Source organism: Pezoporus occidentalis, unplaced genomic scaffold (genome assembly GCF_034315485.1).
Source record: "Pezoporus occidentalis ecotype Australia unplaced genomic scaffold, CSIRO_AGI_Poc_V1 ctg39, whole genome shotgun sequence".
Classification (NCBI taxonomy): domain Eukaryota; kingdom Metazoa; phylum Chordata; class Aves; order Psittaciformes; family Psittacidae; genus Pezoporus; species Pezoporus occidentalis.
The window spans coordinates 3,263,440-3,280,031 of record NW_026915713.1 but is presented as its reverse complement, the minus strand read 5'-3'; the positions used below and the strand labels follow the sequence as shown (position 1 = coordinate 3,280,031).

The window sequence follows — 16,592 nt, the reverse complement described above, 5'->3', positions numbered from 1 at the left end:
GCTTCTTGATTCCCTGGATAGCTAGGATGACATGGGTACCTTGTCTCACTCATAAAAGTTTAGGCATAACTATGGCACCTAGCCAATGCAAATACAAAATTTAATGTTATTACATTTACTTTTTTACAAAGAAGCTGCCTGAAAGGAACATCCAAGCCTGTTTTCTCTTGTGGGGAGCACTGTACATCTAGAAGACAGAGTCCTTAATTCTGAACCATTATAAATATGGGGGCTTCGGTAGATATTAATAGTTTTTAATATCTACGAGTTAACTTTTTTCATTGAAGAAATGAAGGGTACAACTTGTTACAGTGGTATGAGGAGTTGCAATCTCTGTGTTCTGTGCTGCTTCAGTTGCTGTCGTGCAACTTATGTTTAAACAGCCTGTTCTCCCCTTGGGTTTATCAGCTCATTTAATCCTTAGCTTCAGTGCCCAACACAGCTTTCACCTGCCTCCCGTTTGCTGCTGCCTGTTCTCCCATGGGTGCATTCACCACATGACTGTCCTTCCCAGTGATCCCGTTCAGGGAGGAGCAGCTGCTTTTCCTTCATCACAGGGAAACCAGACTTGGATCCCTGGTACTGGCATTCATCTTCACAAGTGATTTGTGTGATCATGAATAAAAAAATATAGTAAATATGAGGAAAGGAATACACAGACACTGTTAAGACTTGGTTTATTAATAAAAACTGAATAGTAACTATTTTACATTTCAGTTACTTTTAAACAAAGGCTACTTTTCTCTACATATATATGTTCTGTAAGTCACATGAAGCCATCCTAAAGTTTCTTGGGGAAGTATTTTGCTATTCTAAAGATAAACAATACTAACATCAAATTAAATAAGGGAACAGTTAAGTGGAGAAGTGGTGCTTGCGAAGTGCCTACAGCATTGCTCAGAGGAGTGGAAAAGTGAGGAAAATACAAATACACAGGACTTCCAGCCCTGGAAAGCTCGTCAGAACAGAACAGTGAGCAGTAGGATGTTTGAAGGCAGCCATGGGATCCATGATGTCACTATCGTGGTCTGCTCATAAAACTGACACCGCGTACTCTTCCTCTCTGGAAACTACTCTGACTTCAGCAATGAACAGCCACTCTGCTACCATGAAGCCTTAACAATGGAAACCCGTATTCACAATACACCTCAGCGTTTTCCTTAAGAGGTATTAAAGGTGTACTTGCTCATTTCAGCAGCCGTTTACATTTTAAAGCATATTAAGTAATCAGGATCCATTATTACAAGTATACTTCAGGTCAGAAACGCTCCTTCCTAAATATGCCCCAGACCTGCTCGGGGCAGCTGTGCCCCGGGGCTCACACTGCAGTCAGTTTCGCACCGCCAGGGCCACGGCTGGCTCTGGAGGCGGGAAGAATTTTCAGCCACAGGCCCCAGCCGCTTTGGAGAGCCATAACCCCTTGCTGGAACCCCAGGGCCCGAAGGAACAGGCCCACTGAGCACCACAGGCCGAACGGGGAAGGGGCTCCCAAAGGAAGCTTCGCGCCCATCTCAGATCTGCCGGTGCCGTGAACGCAGCCCTGCCCGCGGCTAGGCTAGCTTCTACGAGGGGCTCAAGGTCCCCGTGCTTCGCCGGGGGTGGCACCTCCTGAAGGTCACCCCGATTCCCGGCACATCTGGCCACGGCCGCAGCAACTGCCCCCCCCTCAAGCACCGATACAGGCGGGGCGCAGCGGCGGCTTCCGGCTGCCCCGGGGAGGCAGGGGAGCGCGCAAGCTTTCACAAGCCGTTCCGGGCTCACCCCTTTTCTCCGCGCTGGGCCGGTCACATGTGCGGCCGTCGGCGGGCAGGGCGCTCCCAACAGGGCCGACATGGAGCTGCGGGGGAGACGCGCCGCCCGCTTGGCCCTCAGCCTGGCGCTGCTCTGCTCCGTGCTGGAGGCGGTACCGGCCGGTCGGCGGCACCGCTCCGCCGTGGGTGAGTCCGCCGGGGACCGCAGCTTGAGCGGAGCCGGCCCCGCGCAGGGTGGCGGCAGGTTGAGACCGCCCGCTCAGGAAGGGTGCGGGGTGAGGGGCAGCGCGGTGCCTCCCCGGCTAAGGGAGGCCCGGCTGGGGGTTGCCGCCCGCCCCTCCGTGCTGCCGGTGGCGGGGAGGCCAGGGTTGAGTGCTCCCCTCTTGCGTCGTTCCCTCCTTTTCTCGCTGTTGCCCGCCCGTAAACTACTGCAGTGCCATTCCTGACCCAGCTGGCTTCAACTTAATGTGACTTGTAGATAAGCAAATATATGGGGGGTTAAATGGGGTTTATATTTAGTTAGCCAGGCTGGCACTCCGGACGGTGGCAGCTAAGGTGAGCGCTGCCCTGCCTTTGGCGTGGTGTCCTGAGGCACGCACTGCAAACATGAAGTTTGGTTCCTGTGCTGTCAGCAAACACACATGTGCTCTGCCTGGCGTGATCAGTGGAGTGATGGTGTACACCGGTGAGGGCTCCGAAGCGGGCTTCCACAGGATTTTCATCCCTTGTGACTCACACGTGCCTCAGACCAAACAAACAGCAGCGTCCAGGCGTTTCTCTGTCGGCTGTTGGTAGGAGCACAGTTCTGCAGGTTTTGAAGAGCGTTGTTGGCCTTTGCTTCCTGAAATAAAACTCCATGGAGTCGAGTCGCGTGCTGCTTGCTTTGCATGAGCATGTGACCTTGGGAAAATCAATTTATCGGCCCTGGTTTCCCAGTCACTCCCCCAGATATATGTGTGCCTTTCCCAAGTACTTTGAAACTGACAGAAAGAAATTACCTTCTTTTGCATGAAGCTTGAAAGCTGGTAGTCTAATAAAGCTTAATTTGTCTTGTTCACCACATTACAGTTCTCAGCTCCTTTTTCTGTGCAGTGCTAAGTAGCAGGAACTGAGAATGTGTCAGCCTGGAAAGTAGTGAGTAAGGCTGACACACCTCTCTCTGATGAGAAGCTCAGTCTCTCTTACTGTGGCTGCTGGTGAGGTGAAAAGCTTTGAGATTTTTTGCACACATGCTGTTTCTTGCCTTTCTTTATGTACTGTGATCTTTTGTAGTAGCTTCTAGCCAGGGAAGGTCTGGAAAAATAATTAATATGCAACTCCCTCTCTTTTCAGCTGGAGTGAAGAAGTCCTTCTATTGCCTCCTCTGCTTTCCAGTTTCCAGATTGCTATTAGTGAAAAGGAGCTGATTTTCCAGTCCCTACCAATCTCCACTTTTGTTTCTGCTGCATAACTTAAGCCTATGCTTCTTCTGTTTTCCATGCTTTTGAGCAGACTATGTGAAGGACTCTTTGACAGGAATGCAGAACTCACCCACACCAACAGTTTGTTAAATTTATTCTTCCTTTCAAAACTTGAAAGAGAAATAGCAGTAGACAAACTGGAGCAAACTTGGCATTACCCATGTTCAAATGCAAATAATATATTTTCTTTAATCTTTGTTTTCTGAAAACAGGGCAGTTCTGGCATATATCTGATCTACATTTAGATCCGACATACCACATTACCCCTGATCGCACCAAAGTTTGCTCTTCTTCCAAAGGAGCCAATGCATCCAACCCAGGTCCTTTTGGAGACTTTTTGTGTGATTCGCCGTATCAGCTTATTTTGTCAGCCTTTGAATTCATGAAGGGTTCAAAGGAGGAGGTTTCATTCATGATTTGGACAGGGTAAGTGCTCAAGTCGCTCTGCAGTTCAAGTTTTTAACAGCTGGATAAACCTATAGTGCAGTAATTCACACATTTATATTTGCACCAACAAATATGAGTGTACTATCTCACACTACTTTTAAATAGTCCCTTTAGTTGTCTGAATTGCTAATAAGTGGAAGACTGAGTGAGAATATAAGGCTGTTTTCAGGAACAGATTTTGATCTCTCCAATAACTTCTTGATATTGTTGGACTATTCACTGAACATTTACCACGACTGTATTACTTTACGGTGTTAGAAATTATGTGTGGAGGGTGGGAAGTGGAAAAAGCAAAAAGAAACTTCAGAGGAATAACTGACTGGAATGAACTGTTATGGAAGGTTCTGGATTTTGTAGATGTCAGGGTCACTAAATCTAAAGTGTATCTATTTTTAGAAGATACCCTTTAATTATTTGGTAAGAGGTAACTAGAATCAATAATACAGCTTATGTATTTTTTAAGTGTATAAAGTTACCATTTATGTTCAGCGCCCATATGAATTCTAGATCAAGGTCTCACAGTGGGAGGGTAACTGTGTTGTAGATCCTGTCTCTCTCTCCATTATCACTCGGAGCTACATGTGCTTAAGAAGAAAGTGTGGTTTCATAGTCCCTTATTGCAGTGTTTTGAATGTGTGCAGTTGCCTGTTGAGTAAAACGTTTTCCTTTTCTGTGCCAATCTTCCTTATTAGAAAATGGGCATAATACTACTCTCTCTCTCTCACACAGGTGTTATCTGTGGTGCTTTGTGTGCCTTAGCAGTGGGACTGGAGAAAGAAGTGTGAAAGGGAGGCATATGTGTAGCTCGATAGTACCATACCCTGTTACTTTCTAGGTATTCATAAAAGATGGCATTAATTTACACATCCGCCATAGCAAAATTCTGCATTCTACCATCACATCATTTTTTATGGTATGAATCAATGGATAATTTATCACAGAGATTAGTATCTTTGAGTGTGAGAACTAGTTGTTTATCAGTGACAAGGTCTTTTTTTTTTGCTGTAAAGTTTATATATGTTATGTCACGTCACTTAATTTTATTGGGGGAAGCGTGTTAAGAAATATGAGTACGTAAAGACAAGTGATTAATTTATGTCATTTGCCTTATTGTACTTCCTTTTCAACAAGGTGTTGTCGAAAGGGGGAAAATAACTTAGCAAGTTGTGCAGATGATGGAAGATACATAACCCAAAATGAACAGTAGCTCAAAATGATGGAGTTGAATGAATTTAATTTCTAAGAAATCTTTCTTAATGATAAATGTGAATCATAGGATAAACATTAGTTAACTTTGGTTTTTAACGCCTTTGCAGACACCCTTTCAGTCAATCTGATGATTTTCATTAGAGTCCTATAGTACTATTACATGCTAGAATGTAGATGTGTTTGCAGAATTTTTTGCCTTTCCTTACGTTGCTAATAAACCTTTGTTAATAAAACCTTTTCCTTTTCCAGAGATAGTCCTCCTCATGTTCCTGTAAAAGAACTCTCAACAAAGTTGGTCATTAGCATTATTGGCAACATGACTTCTACAATTCGTAATTTCTTTCCAGATCTTCAGGTTTTCCCTGCCTTGGGCAATCATGACTACTGGCCACAGGTAAAACAAGTTAGAAATTTGTTTATGTATCATATTGTGTTCCTAACCTCTCAGAAAGCAGGTGTGAAAAAGAAGAGTTAAATTTGTGTATTCTTCTGGAAGCAGTATTCCGTCCTCCAATTAGCATTTAAATTATAAATAGTTCCATTCAGGAACAAAAAGTACATCTCTGTGTGTGTATGTTAATTTACCCAAACAAATGCTAATGCCAGGTAAAATCTACATTGCCTGAGGTCATGCAAATATAGTGCTCGTGGCTTAGAACGACCAGGTCTTATCATAGTTAATACACACTTATTTTTTCTTGCTGTGTAAGTCACTCATGTGTCTACAGTGACTTAATCTAGCAGAAATGACCTTAATGGATCTGTGAACCTGTGGTAAGATTCAAGGCCTATTGAAAGGCATACTGGAAATCTGTTTGCTGACATCACTGGATGTTTTTTTATCAGACAAATTGCAGAATTTTTGTAATGTTCCTATAGTTTTGCCACTACTATTAAAAATACGGGTTTTTTCTTTCCTTATTGGACACTTAGAAATACTTGCATTGATGATTCACTGGATATGTGGGTTATTGCAGCTGAGGACAGTGCTTTTTTTACTCTGAGTGTTCTGCAAATACTGTTTTTGGCATAGCTCAAAAGTAAACAGTTGCTTCACATGTCCTTTAAAGCATATTGTGGGTTGACCTGACAGCACTCAGGACTCAGAAGCAGGTTCTGTCATTGGATCTGAGAGGATTGTAAGGGATGTGGAGGAGGCCAATGAAAATATTTTGTTTGAAATGGAATATAGTGCTCCCACTTCTACCCCCAAGGACTTTTATTCCAGCTTTCTGTGTTATTCATTAGGCCTATCAGGGTATATCATGGTGTAGTAGGTGACTGTATCATTGCTGGTGTCATTGCTGGAGTGATTCCCAAATCAGGGAGAAAGGAGGTGCTCAGAGAGGGGAAAGGGAAATGTGAGAAACAAGAGCTAAACATGTCTTGGAAGTGTGAGCGCACAAACCAAGCTGGGACTTCAGTCTCTTGCGTTCTTACTCTGGTGGTAGAGCTTCAGCTTGTCATATTCACCAGAAACACTGGTAAAGTATTTTGATAAGTAACACTTCCAACTGAAGTCTCACCCAGCACTTTGTTTTGTTTTGCCTTTTAAAAAGTCTTAACAGAGAATAGTCATTTAGCAGTCTCCTTTGGTATAGAAGAAATAACTGCATTCATTAACCTTGTAGACGAAGAGTGTAGTGACTTTTTCAACACATAGAAGTTTCATTTGTGAAATTAAATCTGAAGATAGGAAAAAGATGGCTGGGGGAGGGAGGTGGAGGGGCAGGGGTGTAGCAAATAGTATTTTGAAGCAGGTTGCTGATTGGAATAACAGTTTTAGTTCTCTCTGCACAAACCACACAGGTATCTGTGATACTTTGCTTTGAAATGGCAGGCTTTACCGATGTGGAGAACTCACATAACCTTATGTTACTGCTTGAGAAAGACCATGGGATCAGAAATTCCCCACTATGGGTTCATTTCAGGTTGATGTTTTGGGTTTTTTTCTTGGCTGTTGATGACATTTTGTTTTTCATGTGGACATGCTTGGCAAATGTCCCGTTGACTGGAAGCGATGTGGAGCAAGCCACACACTGTAGGCTGTTCCAGAGCAAGCGTGAAAGCTGTGAGCTCACCATGCACCAAAGAATTTTATTGCTTTTTATTGTGTTCTGACCTGTCCATCTTAACAATTTAATGGTTTTGGTTGATTTTTCTTGCAGAGCCTACTAAAAATACTACTCAGGTTAATCAAGCATTGGGATACCTTTCAGATTTTATGTTGTGACATCAGGCTTTCTGCATAGTCTTACTCCTTGTCCCTGCTTAAACCAAATTCTCAAACTGCTTTCTAATCCACAAGTTCACAGAGCATGGGCTTGCCTGAGTCCAAACTGCCTTCAGTCAGTAACATGACCTCTTATCTGAGATCAGGCTTTAACTATGTCTATTAGTGCTTGTTAGCTCTGGCTGAACTCTTACGGCTCAAAGCTCTCTTAATAACTGGTATCAGTGCACTGCAAGCAACAAAAGTCTGAACAGAATTCTGATTGCACTATTCCCAGACAGAGACTTGGTGCTTAAGCCTCTAATAACATTGGTTTAGTTTCAAAGATCTTAGAAAGGTCAAATTTTATGTTTAAGAAAACATGCACTGTAATACTGTTCCTATTTTTCGACCTTTGTTTTTTTTCTTCTGGATCCACAAATCCAAGCAGGTATTTTAGGAAACGCAAGGACCTGCTGGAATCTTCTTTGTTAGGGTTAGAAGGCTGCATGGCTCTTACCAGACTGACACTTGGCTCATACTGAAGAGTGCTACAGTCCCAGTTGGAGCCAGTGGGAGAAAACATTGATAACACTTTTACATTTTAAATGTTTTGTTAGTAAAACTATAGGATATCATGGAAATACTTGTGAATTGAACCAGAATGTTTATAAGGGCTATAGCGGAGTTTTGGGAAACTCCTATGAACCGCAAATTGCTTGAAAAACTCACCTTCTGTAAAAGAAGCCTATATTCAAGCTTTTCCCCCAAGAGACTTTATTTTTAGACTTTGAATCTTCAATTTATATATCTATTAATTTTGCATAATGTATGGTTTTCCACTCTGCTGTGCTCCTAAGGGTCGAAATACTTCTGGCATTCGTTCATCAATGCATTAATAAAGCCATACAGTTAGTTCTAAGTTCAGGCATTTGTTCCTGATAAGCCATAGTGTATGTTCAGAATTTTTTTTCTTTTCTTGAGTTCTTCTTGGTCGTGGCTGGATATACTTCCATGTTAAGGGATAATTTAGTGATGTTTTTGTTGTTGTTGTCCTCTGGTGGTTTTTTGTGTCTGTATCTGAATGCTAAGACTTAGGCAGGTTCTGCTCTCGCACAGGATCAGCTTCCTGTAACTGCCAGTGAAGTTTACAATGCTGTAGCAGATTTCTGGAATCCTTGGCTAACAGATGAAGCAATCAATACCTTCAGAAAAGGTAAAATATGCCAGTAATGCATTTTAAAGCTAGGGCTTAGAGAACTAATATTTCTGTAAGTTTGTCCCAGTTGTTTAGCTAAGTCTTAAAAGATGAATCACTACAATGGATTATCTGTAATGCTTCTCCTGGAAGAAATATTTGTCTTTTTGAATAGCAGTGCTTATCTTCAGAGTACATTTATTCTTTTCTGATGCAATAATTACTGCTTCTTGTAACATGTACAGTACTACTGGCTTTGTACCAGGACCCTCATAGTGCTTTTTAGGTAAAGGCCTAAGATGCACAAGAAGACCTAAATTTGGTTGTAAAAAATTGATGAAATGTTTCTGTTTTGTTACTATGTGTATTTCAGAGCATACTGAACAGGCCCATATTTGTTCTAGTTAGGATAGCGTGTAGTCTTGGTGATGATACTGTTAATTGCATCATATTTGCATCCAATTTACTGAACTAGTAGAATATTGATACCTAATTATGATTCTTCTTTTTAGCAAAGTACTGAAAAGTTCAACCCAACTTCCAATTCACTCAAACCTTAGCAATTTGGAAGTTTTAATTTGTTGTTTTGTGTCCTGAATGAGAAGGAACTTTGGGTAAGAGTGGAAGTAGAAATTCTAATAGGAAGAAAACCTCAAAGTGGTAGACCTTAAGTTGAAGTATATTATAGCTCTGTTGCCATAGCTCCACTGAAGTCCATGCACTATGAAGTTGCACCTATTGAAGAAGCTTTGTATACCATGGAGAGTTTCAGGAGCTTGGATTGACAAAACATGATCTTTACTTTTCATCATATTCCAGTCTGAAGTTAAATGATTTTCAAAGTAACAAGGCTACTGAACTCAAACAGTTCTTCCTGGACGAACCTGTAAGTTTTCAGAATTTCAAGAAATTTGGACATTTTAACAATTACTGCATCTCTTAATGGGGAAGAAATGTTACAAGGCACTTCTTCTGTGTCAGTTGGATAGCTGCATCTGAAAACCGTCAAGTAAACACAAAAGCAATTACAGGCAAGAATTCATAGCAACTAAAATGTTGCTGAAAAGAGATTCTTAAGATGTTCTGTTGTGATAAGGTGATGCATGGCTTGAATAAACATGCCATATTCTATTTTGTTAGAGTAAGGCTGAATATTTTTTCAGTGTACTTCCATTGTACTTCCATTCCTAAGTTGGCTTAAAAGCATTTTGTTTTTCAAATGGTTTTGGTCTTATTTTCACAGGTGGCTTCTACACGCAGCTGTTTGAATCCAGTGATAGCTCTCAACCACTCAGGATAATCAGCCTGAACACAAATTTATATTACAGCCCCAATAGTGTAACTGTGAATATCACTGACCCAGCTGATCAGTTTGCCTGGCTGGAGGGAATACTAGAAACCTCTTTACAAAGAAAGGAAAAGGTAGGGGCTGTGAACAGAGCCCATCAGCATTATTTGTTTAAACTTTGAAAAGGAAAAAAAAAAAAAAGTAGTAAGAAGCAGAGACAATGAAAACGGAAACATGATTCTAAAAGAATATTAATGCTGCCACAGATACTGCAACATCAGAATTTCATTTTTTAAATAATTCTTCCTTGAATATGCACATTATACCACAACAATTAATAAAATAGTTGAATGGAATTTCTCAGATTATGTAGTAAAATACATTTTCTTTCCTACTATGTAAAATACCGTAGAAGCAAGGATGAGAATACTTAATACTTTCATTTTTGTTTCTGACTCCTTTTACTCATAACCTTTAGTTTTAAAATATGCACCCTAGGCCTGAGACAAAAGCAGGTATATTTCATTTATATTTTTATGTGATTGCAAGTATTAGAAATTAGAGTTTGTCAACCACAAAACTTAGCCAGGCTGCAGCAATTGCTATGATTTGAGTGTTATAATAAATTGTCCTATAATACTTGGGTTTTGAAGTGAGGTTATAAATTGTTGGCTTGTGTTTGGTTGATTAGTGTGGGGATTGGATAATCATCTGACCAGAAAAAGTGTCTAATTTGAAACTTTTACATTTTGCTATGGTGTTGCAAATTTAATAATACTATTATATTACAGTCTGGAGAGAGGAAAGCTTTCCCTTCCTCATAAAACCCTGCAGCATATTAGTTAGTTTGTGCTTTTGCAACCAAGTCTCAGCCTCAGACAGAGGTTTTAATTAGTTCTTCCATGTTTTTGGTGACTCTCTGACCATGCAGGCTCTGTAGTACTGTAGCATAATTTTTTCTTACTGTCCTCTTGAGATGACAAATCATAAGTGTTGCCCTAGTAAATTTTTTTTTCATTTGAAATAATTGATGAAGTTTTCTTTTGGCCCAAAATCACATGTAGATTTATGAAAACTTTCTTTCCCAAGAATATACTGAATTATATATATAAAAATACCTATTTTTTTCTCATTATGAATTTAAGCATTCTTACTGTTTGTACTTTGTGTAGCAAAACTGTCATGACTTATAACTTTCAGAATGCCATTTCTAAGATACCATTATTTTGAAATTGTGGTAACCATTTTTAAGTTACAGCTGAAACAGTAAATTTCAAATGAAGGTGCTAATTATGCTTTCTGTATCTAATTCCTTAGGTATATATAATAGGACATGTGCCAATAGGATACTTGCCCTATGCACGGAATACAACAGCTATCAGGGAGTATCACAATGAGAGACTGGTAAAGATTTTTCGCAATTACAGTAGTGTAATTGCAGGGCAGTTTTTTGGACATACACATAGAGATAGTATCATGGTCCTCCTGGATGAAGAAGGTAATGATGCTTGTTGAATCCTTCATTTTTTCCTTCTTGATTAAAAGCAAATTAATGCTTTATTGCATGTTCTTACTAGTTACCCTCTGCTATAAATCACTGAATAAGGAAATAGGGAAATACTGCTATTTGTCTAAAAGAATTCAAGCCTTACACACTGCCATTCTTTTTTACCTAAAGAGAACCTTGCAAGGCAGACTGTCTTTTTTTTGTTGAAGTCAGAAGAGATTCTCCAAGCTTCCTTTTTTTTCATTTATTTTTTATTTTAATGAATGCATATACCTAGAGAAGAATTTCTAGTCTTTCCACTCTTACAGTGACATGGGCAAATTATACTAGCCGGTTGCTATTGTGTAATGTGTCAGAGGGAATGTTCTCAGGCCGACTAGACGTGCTCTATGTTCTTGTGTTCCCTGCATCATTACCGTGCCTCTCTGCTGAGTTCCCTGCTGTTTCAAAGTTAATTAAGATAAGGGTAAGCAGGAGGCAGGGGAAAGAAAATCTCTGCCTGTTGCATCTCTTAGATCAGCTAATTTGCCTTCAAGAAAAGCACCCAGGTCTGAAAATACTGCTTTATAATCCTTTAGTTTAAGTATGGCCATGGCTGTATGGAGCACTCTAACATCTTTAACAGAGAATTTCTAACAAGTAACTGGTTAAACTTGTGTGTTTGCACCGTAGAACAGTAAGAGGTCCATTGTTTTGGTTTATGTAAAATGTCCAAATAGGCTCTAACTGCTTTATAAGAACTCATAAAAACAATGCTAAAAATGCTGTCTGCGGTAACAGTATTCTAAATAATTCACTTTTTTACATGGCGTTACCATGAAATTAATCTTCAGTAAAAAGGAATCCAGTCCTAGTGAAAGAACAAGCTTTTTGTTTATTTGTTTGGGTTTTTTTAATGGCATTCAAGGCAGTTTTATACCTATATATTTTTGTTCGTCTCATTTGTGCATGAATCATCACCTCTACTGCAACTTTCACTGAGGACAGATTGGTCTTGGTGCCTTGTTATTACAGTTTGCATGTGCAAGTAATTGCTTCCATGTTACTTTAATAATTTTGCATCTTTTGACAAAATTTAAAAACTGAAATTGCATGTATCTGAGTACAGTTTGTGTTTATCTGTACAATTTTAGGCTGTTTTCTACTCATGCCATTTTCCTCTCAACTGAATCCTAGAGAATTCAAGATAACTGTAATACTGTAGACAACATCAGTGTCCTGAGACACAGAGCTCAGTTTTATCTTCTCTGGAAAATCTGCTTATTTCCAAGCTTCCAAAGCTTCTGCTTATATGTAGAGACTGACCTTACAATTTCACAGCTGTGATGTTGTCAGATAAAGGAATAGTTAGGGTTTTATGGTTCACAGAGAACCTCACAATATACTTACCTGCATATTATGTCTCATTAAAACTGGTGTGCATCCTCATGTTTCAGTTGCTGTAAAGACTGGTGTTCACGTACTGCTAGTCTGAATGACTGAAGTCAGATTCAGGTGATGATACCCTGGTGTTTCTAATAACATCATAAACACATAAAGAAAAAAAATACTGAAAACAGTATGTAAAATATAGCATTGAGACAGCAAGTTTTTAGTATTTCTTGAGTAGAAATAGGCAAAATACAGAGATCTTACATATAAGCAAGACCATTTTGCACAGGTAGTTGAATTTGGTGGGAAGCCTGTACTATAGACAGTCTTAACTGGTACACACTAGAATGTGTACTGAGGTATTTTACACAGATTTAGTTCTATCCAGTGGAAGTATAGAAGGAGTTCACAGTGATAGAGCTATTCTGGGGGAAAAAAATGTTAATGCACTTAAGCCAGTCACTCTGGTTCTTGCTGTGTTCGTTCTCTACATATACATTTGTTTGAGAAAGAAATGATTGAAAGGAAACTGTTTCTTCACCTTCCCTCTTCCTGCAGGAAAGCCAGTAAATTCTTTGTTTGTGGCACCTGCTGTAACCCCAGTGAAGAGTATATGGCAAATGGAGTCCAATAACCCTGGTGTTAGATTTTATCAATATGATGTTCTTGATTATAACTTGCTGGTAAGTAAAGATTTTAAAGCATAGTTTAAGACATCTAAATATAATGTTATTAAAAGTTACACTGAGATGTCAGCCTTTGTGTTATTATGGCTGTTGGTGGAACTTTGGTACTTTTTATTTTTCTTCCTGGGAAAAGGAAAGGAACTTGGTCAGTCTGTCTGTGCCTGCAGTACTACCCAGTACTTCCTGTTCTCTATGGAAGATTCTTATGACATAGAATCAAAGACAGGCAGAAATTTTCTGGTCAGAATCCTAAAACTATTTGCAGGGAGCTCTGCGACGGTGAAGAAGGTTCACTTAAATCCTGGGCTTTTTTACATACCAGTGTTTGCTGGTGATAGCTTGAGCATTGGGATGCAGTCCATGAAAGCTTTTAAAGGATGTGGAAGAGCAGATGAAAAAAACCTACTCTTAACCATGTGATGTCTTCTGTAATCATGCACTCTCCTATAGAGTTAATGCTTTTTATAGGAAATTCTAGATAAATTTAGAAGGAAAGAAAAGTAAAATACTTTGATTTGTAGTCTCATGTTTTTGGATATAAAATGAATCCTGTGTAATTACTTTGGCTCTGAATGACTTGGCTGTTCTCTGTAATTCACAGTAAAATCTTGACTTCCCTGAGTTCAGTGACAGTGCATCCCACAGCTTGACTGGCACTGGGGTTTCTCCCTGGAGACCTATGCTAATACAGGCTGCTCCTTTCCTGTGCAGGTTTCACTCCTGCATTTCCATCTCTCCCTTTCCTGTTCTCCCTTAGCTGTTCTTTTCTGTCTATTCTGTCCCTCAAGCAGTGCCCACAGAAAAAAAACTTCTGGTTCTCACCCTTTTGCCCCAGTCCTAAAGCAGACATGGGCACAGTGGATTTTGGTTTATCGTTTGGGCAGGAAGACCTCTAACACTGCCACTGCTGCCCTTTGTGGCTCCTTTTTATTCTTCTCCCCATCCCCCCACCATTACTGCTCTGCCAGTACCAGCTTTGGGTGTAAGCCCAGCTCTTGGGGTGGGACATGACCTTTTATTCAGTTGTGAATAACGAGGAGTGACAGCTTCCTAATCAATATATCACTCTAGAGACTTAATGAAGCAGGGAAGAAAGCAATACAGCTGTGCCTACTTTTTCTTTCTCTCTCTTTTTTTTTTAACTGTAGGATCTTTGGCAGTTTTACTTGGACCTCAGAGATGCCAACAAGAAAAATGAATCAAACTGGAAATTAGAATATATTCTGACTAAAGCTTACGGTGTTGAAGACTTGAAGCCAGAAAGCCTGTATGAAATGGCCAAGCAGTTGTCTGTGCCACACAGCACGCTGTTTGAGCAGTATTACAGTAACTTCATTGTGAGTTATGACAAAACCATTGTCTGTGAAGAGGGGTGCAAGACCTGCCAAATATGTGCTATCCAGTATTTGGATTACTCCTCATACACAGATTGTATCAATCGGGAGGCAACATGGAGATGAAATTGCTCTACAATTTATGCTGATATTGACTTTAGCCTGTGATTTAAAGAACCTGCTCATCCTTTCACTCAAGCACTGACATGCTGACAGAGAGCCTGTGGGGCTTCTCTGAATTTCAGGGGAGCAATATACCTCCCTAGATCTTTTTTCTTGTAAACGTATTTTCCTTCCACGTTTAAATAAAGGTTTATTGGCTATGTGACAGTGGTGAGATACTTTGCTGTTGTTTCAAGTGTCCTGTACCCTCTGTAACAGCCATCCCAGTATGTGGTAATAGACATTACTCAGATCTTTAGAAATGCAAGTCTCTTTCCTCAGGACATTTAAACGTAGGCAATGCCATTTCAGGCATGGGATTTGTACGGGGGCAGGTTTCAGCCATCTGCCATCACAATTTGCAAACTGAAATCTGCAGAACCTGCATTTGCTAAGACGAGTGCATTTATATTGTTGATGTGATGCCAATATTATGTATCTCCCTGTGCCAAGTTTCCTTTTCCTTCTTAACCCTTTAAACCCAACTCTGCTTAGGGTCATTTTCTAATGACAGCATGAACGTGACTCAGTGGAACATGTGCCTCCATCCTGTGAGTATTTCATGCATTTTGTCAGAATGTGTGTTTGCCCAGCACAAAGTGTTTTCTTCTTATGACAGAGCTGTGTACACTGGTACTGCTATCAAGCAGTCTCCTGGTATGATACTTTGCAGCAGACCTTAAATCACATTTAAATTGATCACCATCACTAAGCAGACATAGCATATACATTCTGTTTGCAGCACAGGTAAACATGCACATGTCATGTTTCTCATTTTTTTTTCACAAAGCAGTGTCATATGTAATGTGATTATTGCATGTGTGAATTTACAGTTGCACAGACTCTCTTCCTCTTGTGATTAAATGTACGCACATGATGATAATATTAAGAAGGCCACCTTGTGTATAACCAGGAAGGACCTTTACCCATTTTTCTGTCACTTCAAGAGCTATACATTTGGAACCTTTGGTCAATACAATATCATACAGACCCTACTCCAGATAGTAGTATTCCAGAGTAACTGGAGCTGCAGAAGTGGTTATGAGACAAATCCAAATGCTGTTTATTTTCATATGATTTAAAGCCTTTACTGTAGCATTGAGGATCTTTCTGATTTTGTTTCCACCCAAGTTTGAAATATTTAGCAAAACATTTCCAGACAAATTTTCTAAGCCTGTAGTACTCACAGCTGTAGAAGCAGATACCTCAGATTTGTCATGCATCAATCATCCAAAGAAGAAACACCGGTTTGTTAAATTTACATTCAGAAACCAATCCTCCAGTAGCGCTGATGTTTAGAAATGACATTAATAACTCACAGTAGCCAGTCCTGTATTTTAAATTGCTTGGAAATGGTATGGTGGGCATTTAAATGCTTTAGAGCTATCTGCTCTGGCTGATCTTGAATGTGTCTGGATATGTAAATAACCCGAATTAATGTGGGTTCTGTACAGACTGTGACTGTGAGGAAGTACTCGAAAGTTACACAGCTGAAAGCTGATGATTCCCTTTGTGTTGGCTGTATTCATTGGTTGCATTTCTCATGGGTGTGTTCATTAAAAAACACCCATGTTACCTGTATCAGTTCTCCAAGGGCAAGTAATCAAAGTTGTGGGCAGATAGTTTAAAGGGCAGTTGCAGCTGGTGGGACGGCTGGGCTGCTTCTAATTTTCCAGATGGGTTTTGTTCCATTCAGTCTTGTGTTTTGCAGTGGCTTCTTTTCTCATACATGGTTTATTTCTGTGAGTTCTGTGACTTCTGTTTAAACTTAATACCTACAAGATATCCTGAAAATACTATAAATGCTATCAAGCTGTATTCTTCTACTAAGGACTTCTTTATTGCTGAACTTCAGAGAGAACCGAACCACGTGGCTAAGCAGCTACGGACTCTAGGAGGAACAGTATGCTGCTGATGGGTTTGGGGGCATCTTGCTTCCTAGATTTCTTTCTAATATGTGTGTCAGT

At 40.1% G+C, this 16,592-nt stretch overlaps 1 protein-coding gene across 1 annotated transcript; it reads left to right on the top strand.

The window, feature by feature from the left end:
• The first annotated feature begins 1,680 nt into the window (after positions 1-1,680).
• On the top strand, positions 1,681-14,789 carry SMPDL3A (sphingomyelin phosphodiesterase acid like 3A). Its single transcript, XM_062632396.1, has 8 exons — positions 1,681-1,937; positions 3,424-3,637; positions 5,117-5,261; positions 8,199-8,295; positions 9,521-9,699; positions 10,883-11,063; positions 13,002-13,126; positions 14,278-14,789. The coding sequence occupies exons 1-8, from the start codon at positions 1,832-1,834 to the stop codon at positions 14,587-14,589; spliced, it is 1,359 nt and encodes a 452-aa protein (XP_062488380.1). The 5' UTR covers positions 1,681-1,831; the 3' UTR covers positions 14,590-14,789.
• Positions 14,790-16,592: the final 1,803 nt, after the last annotated feature.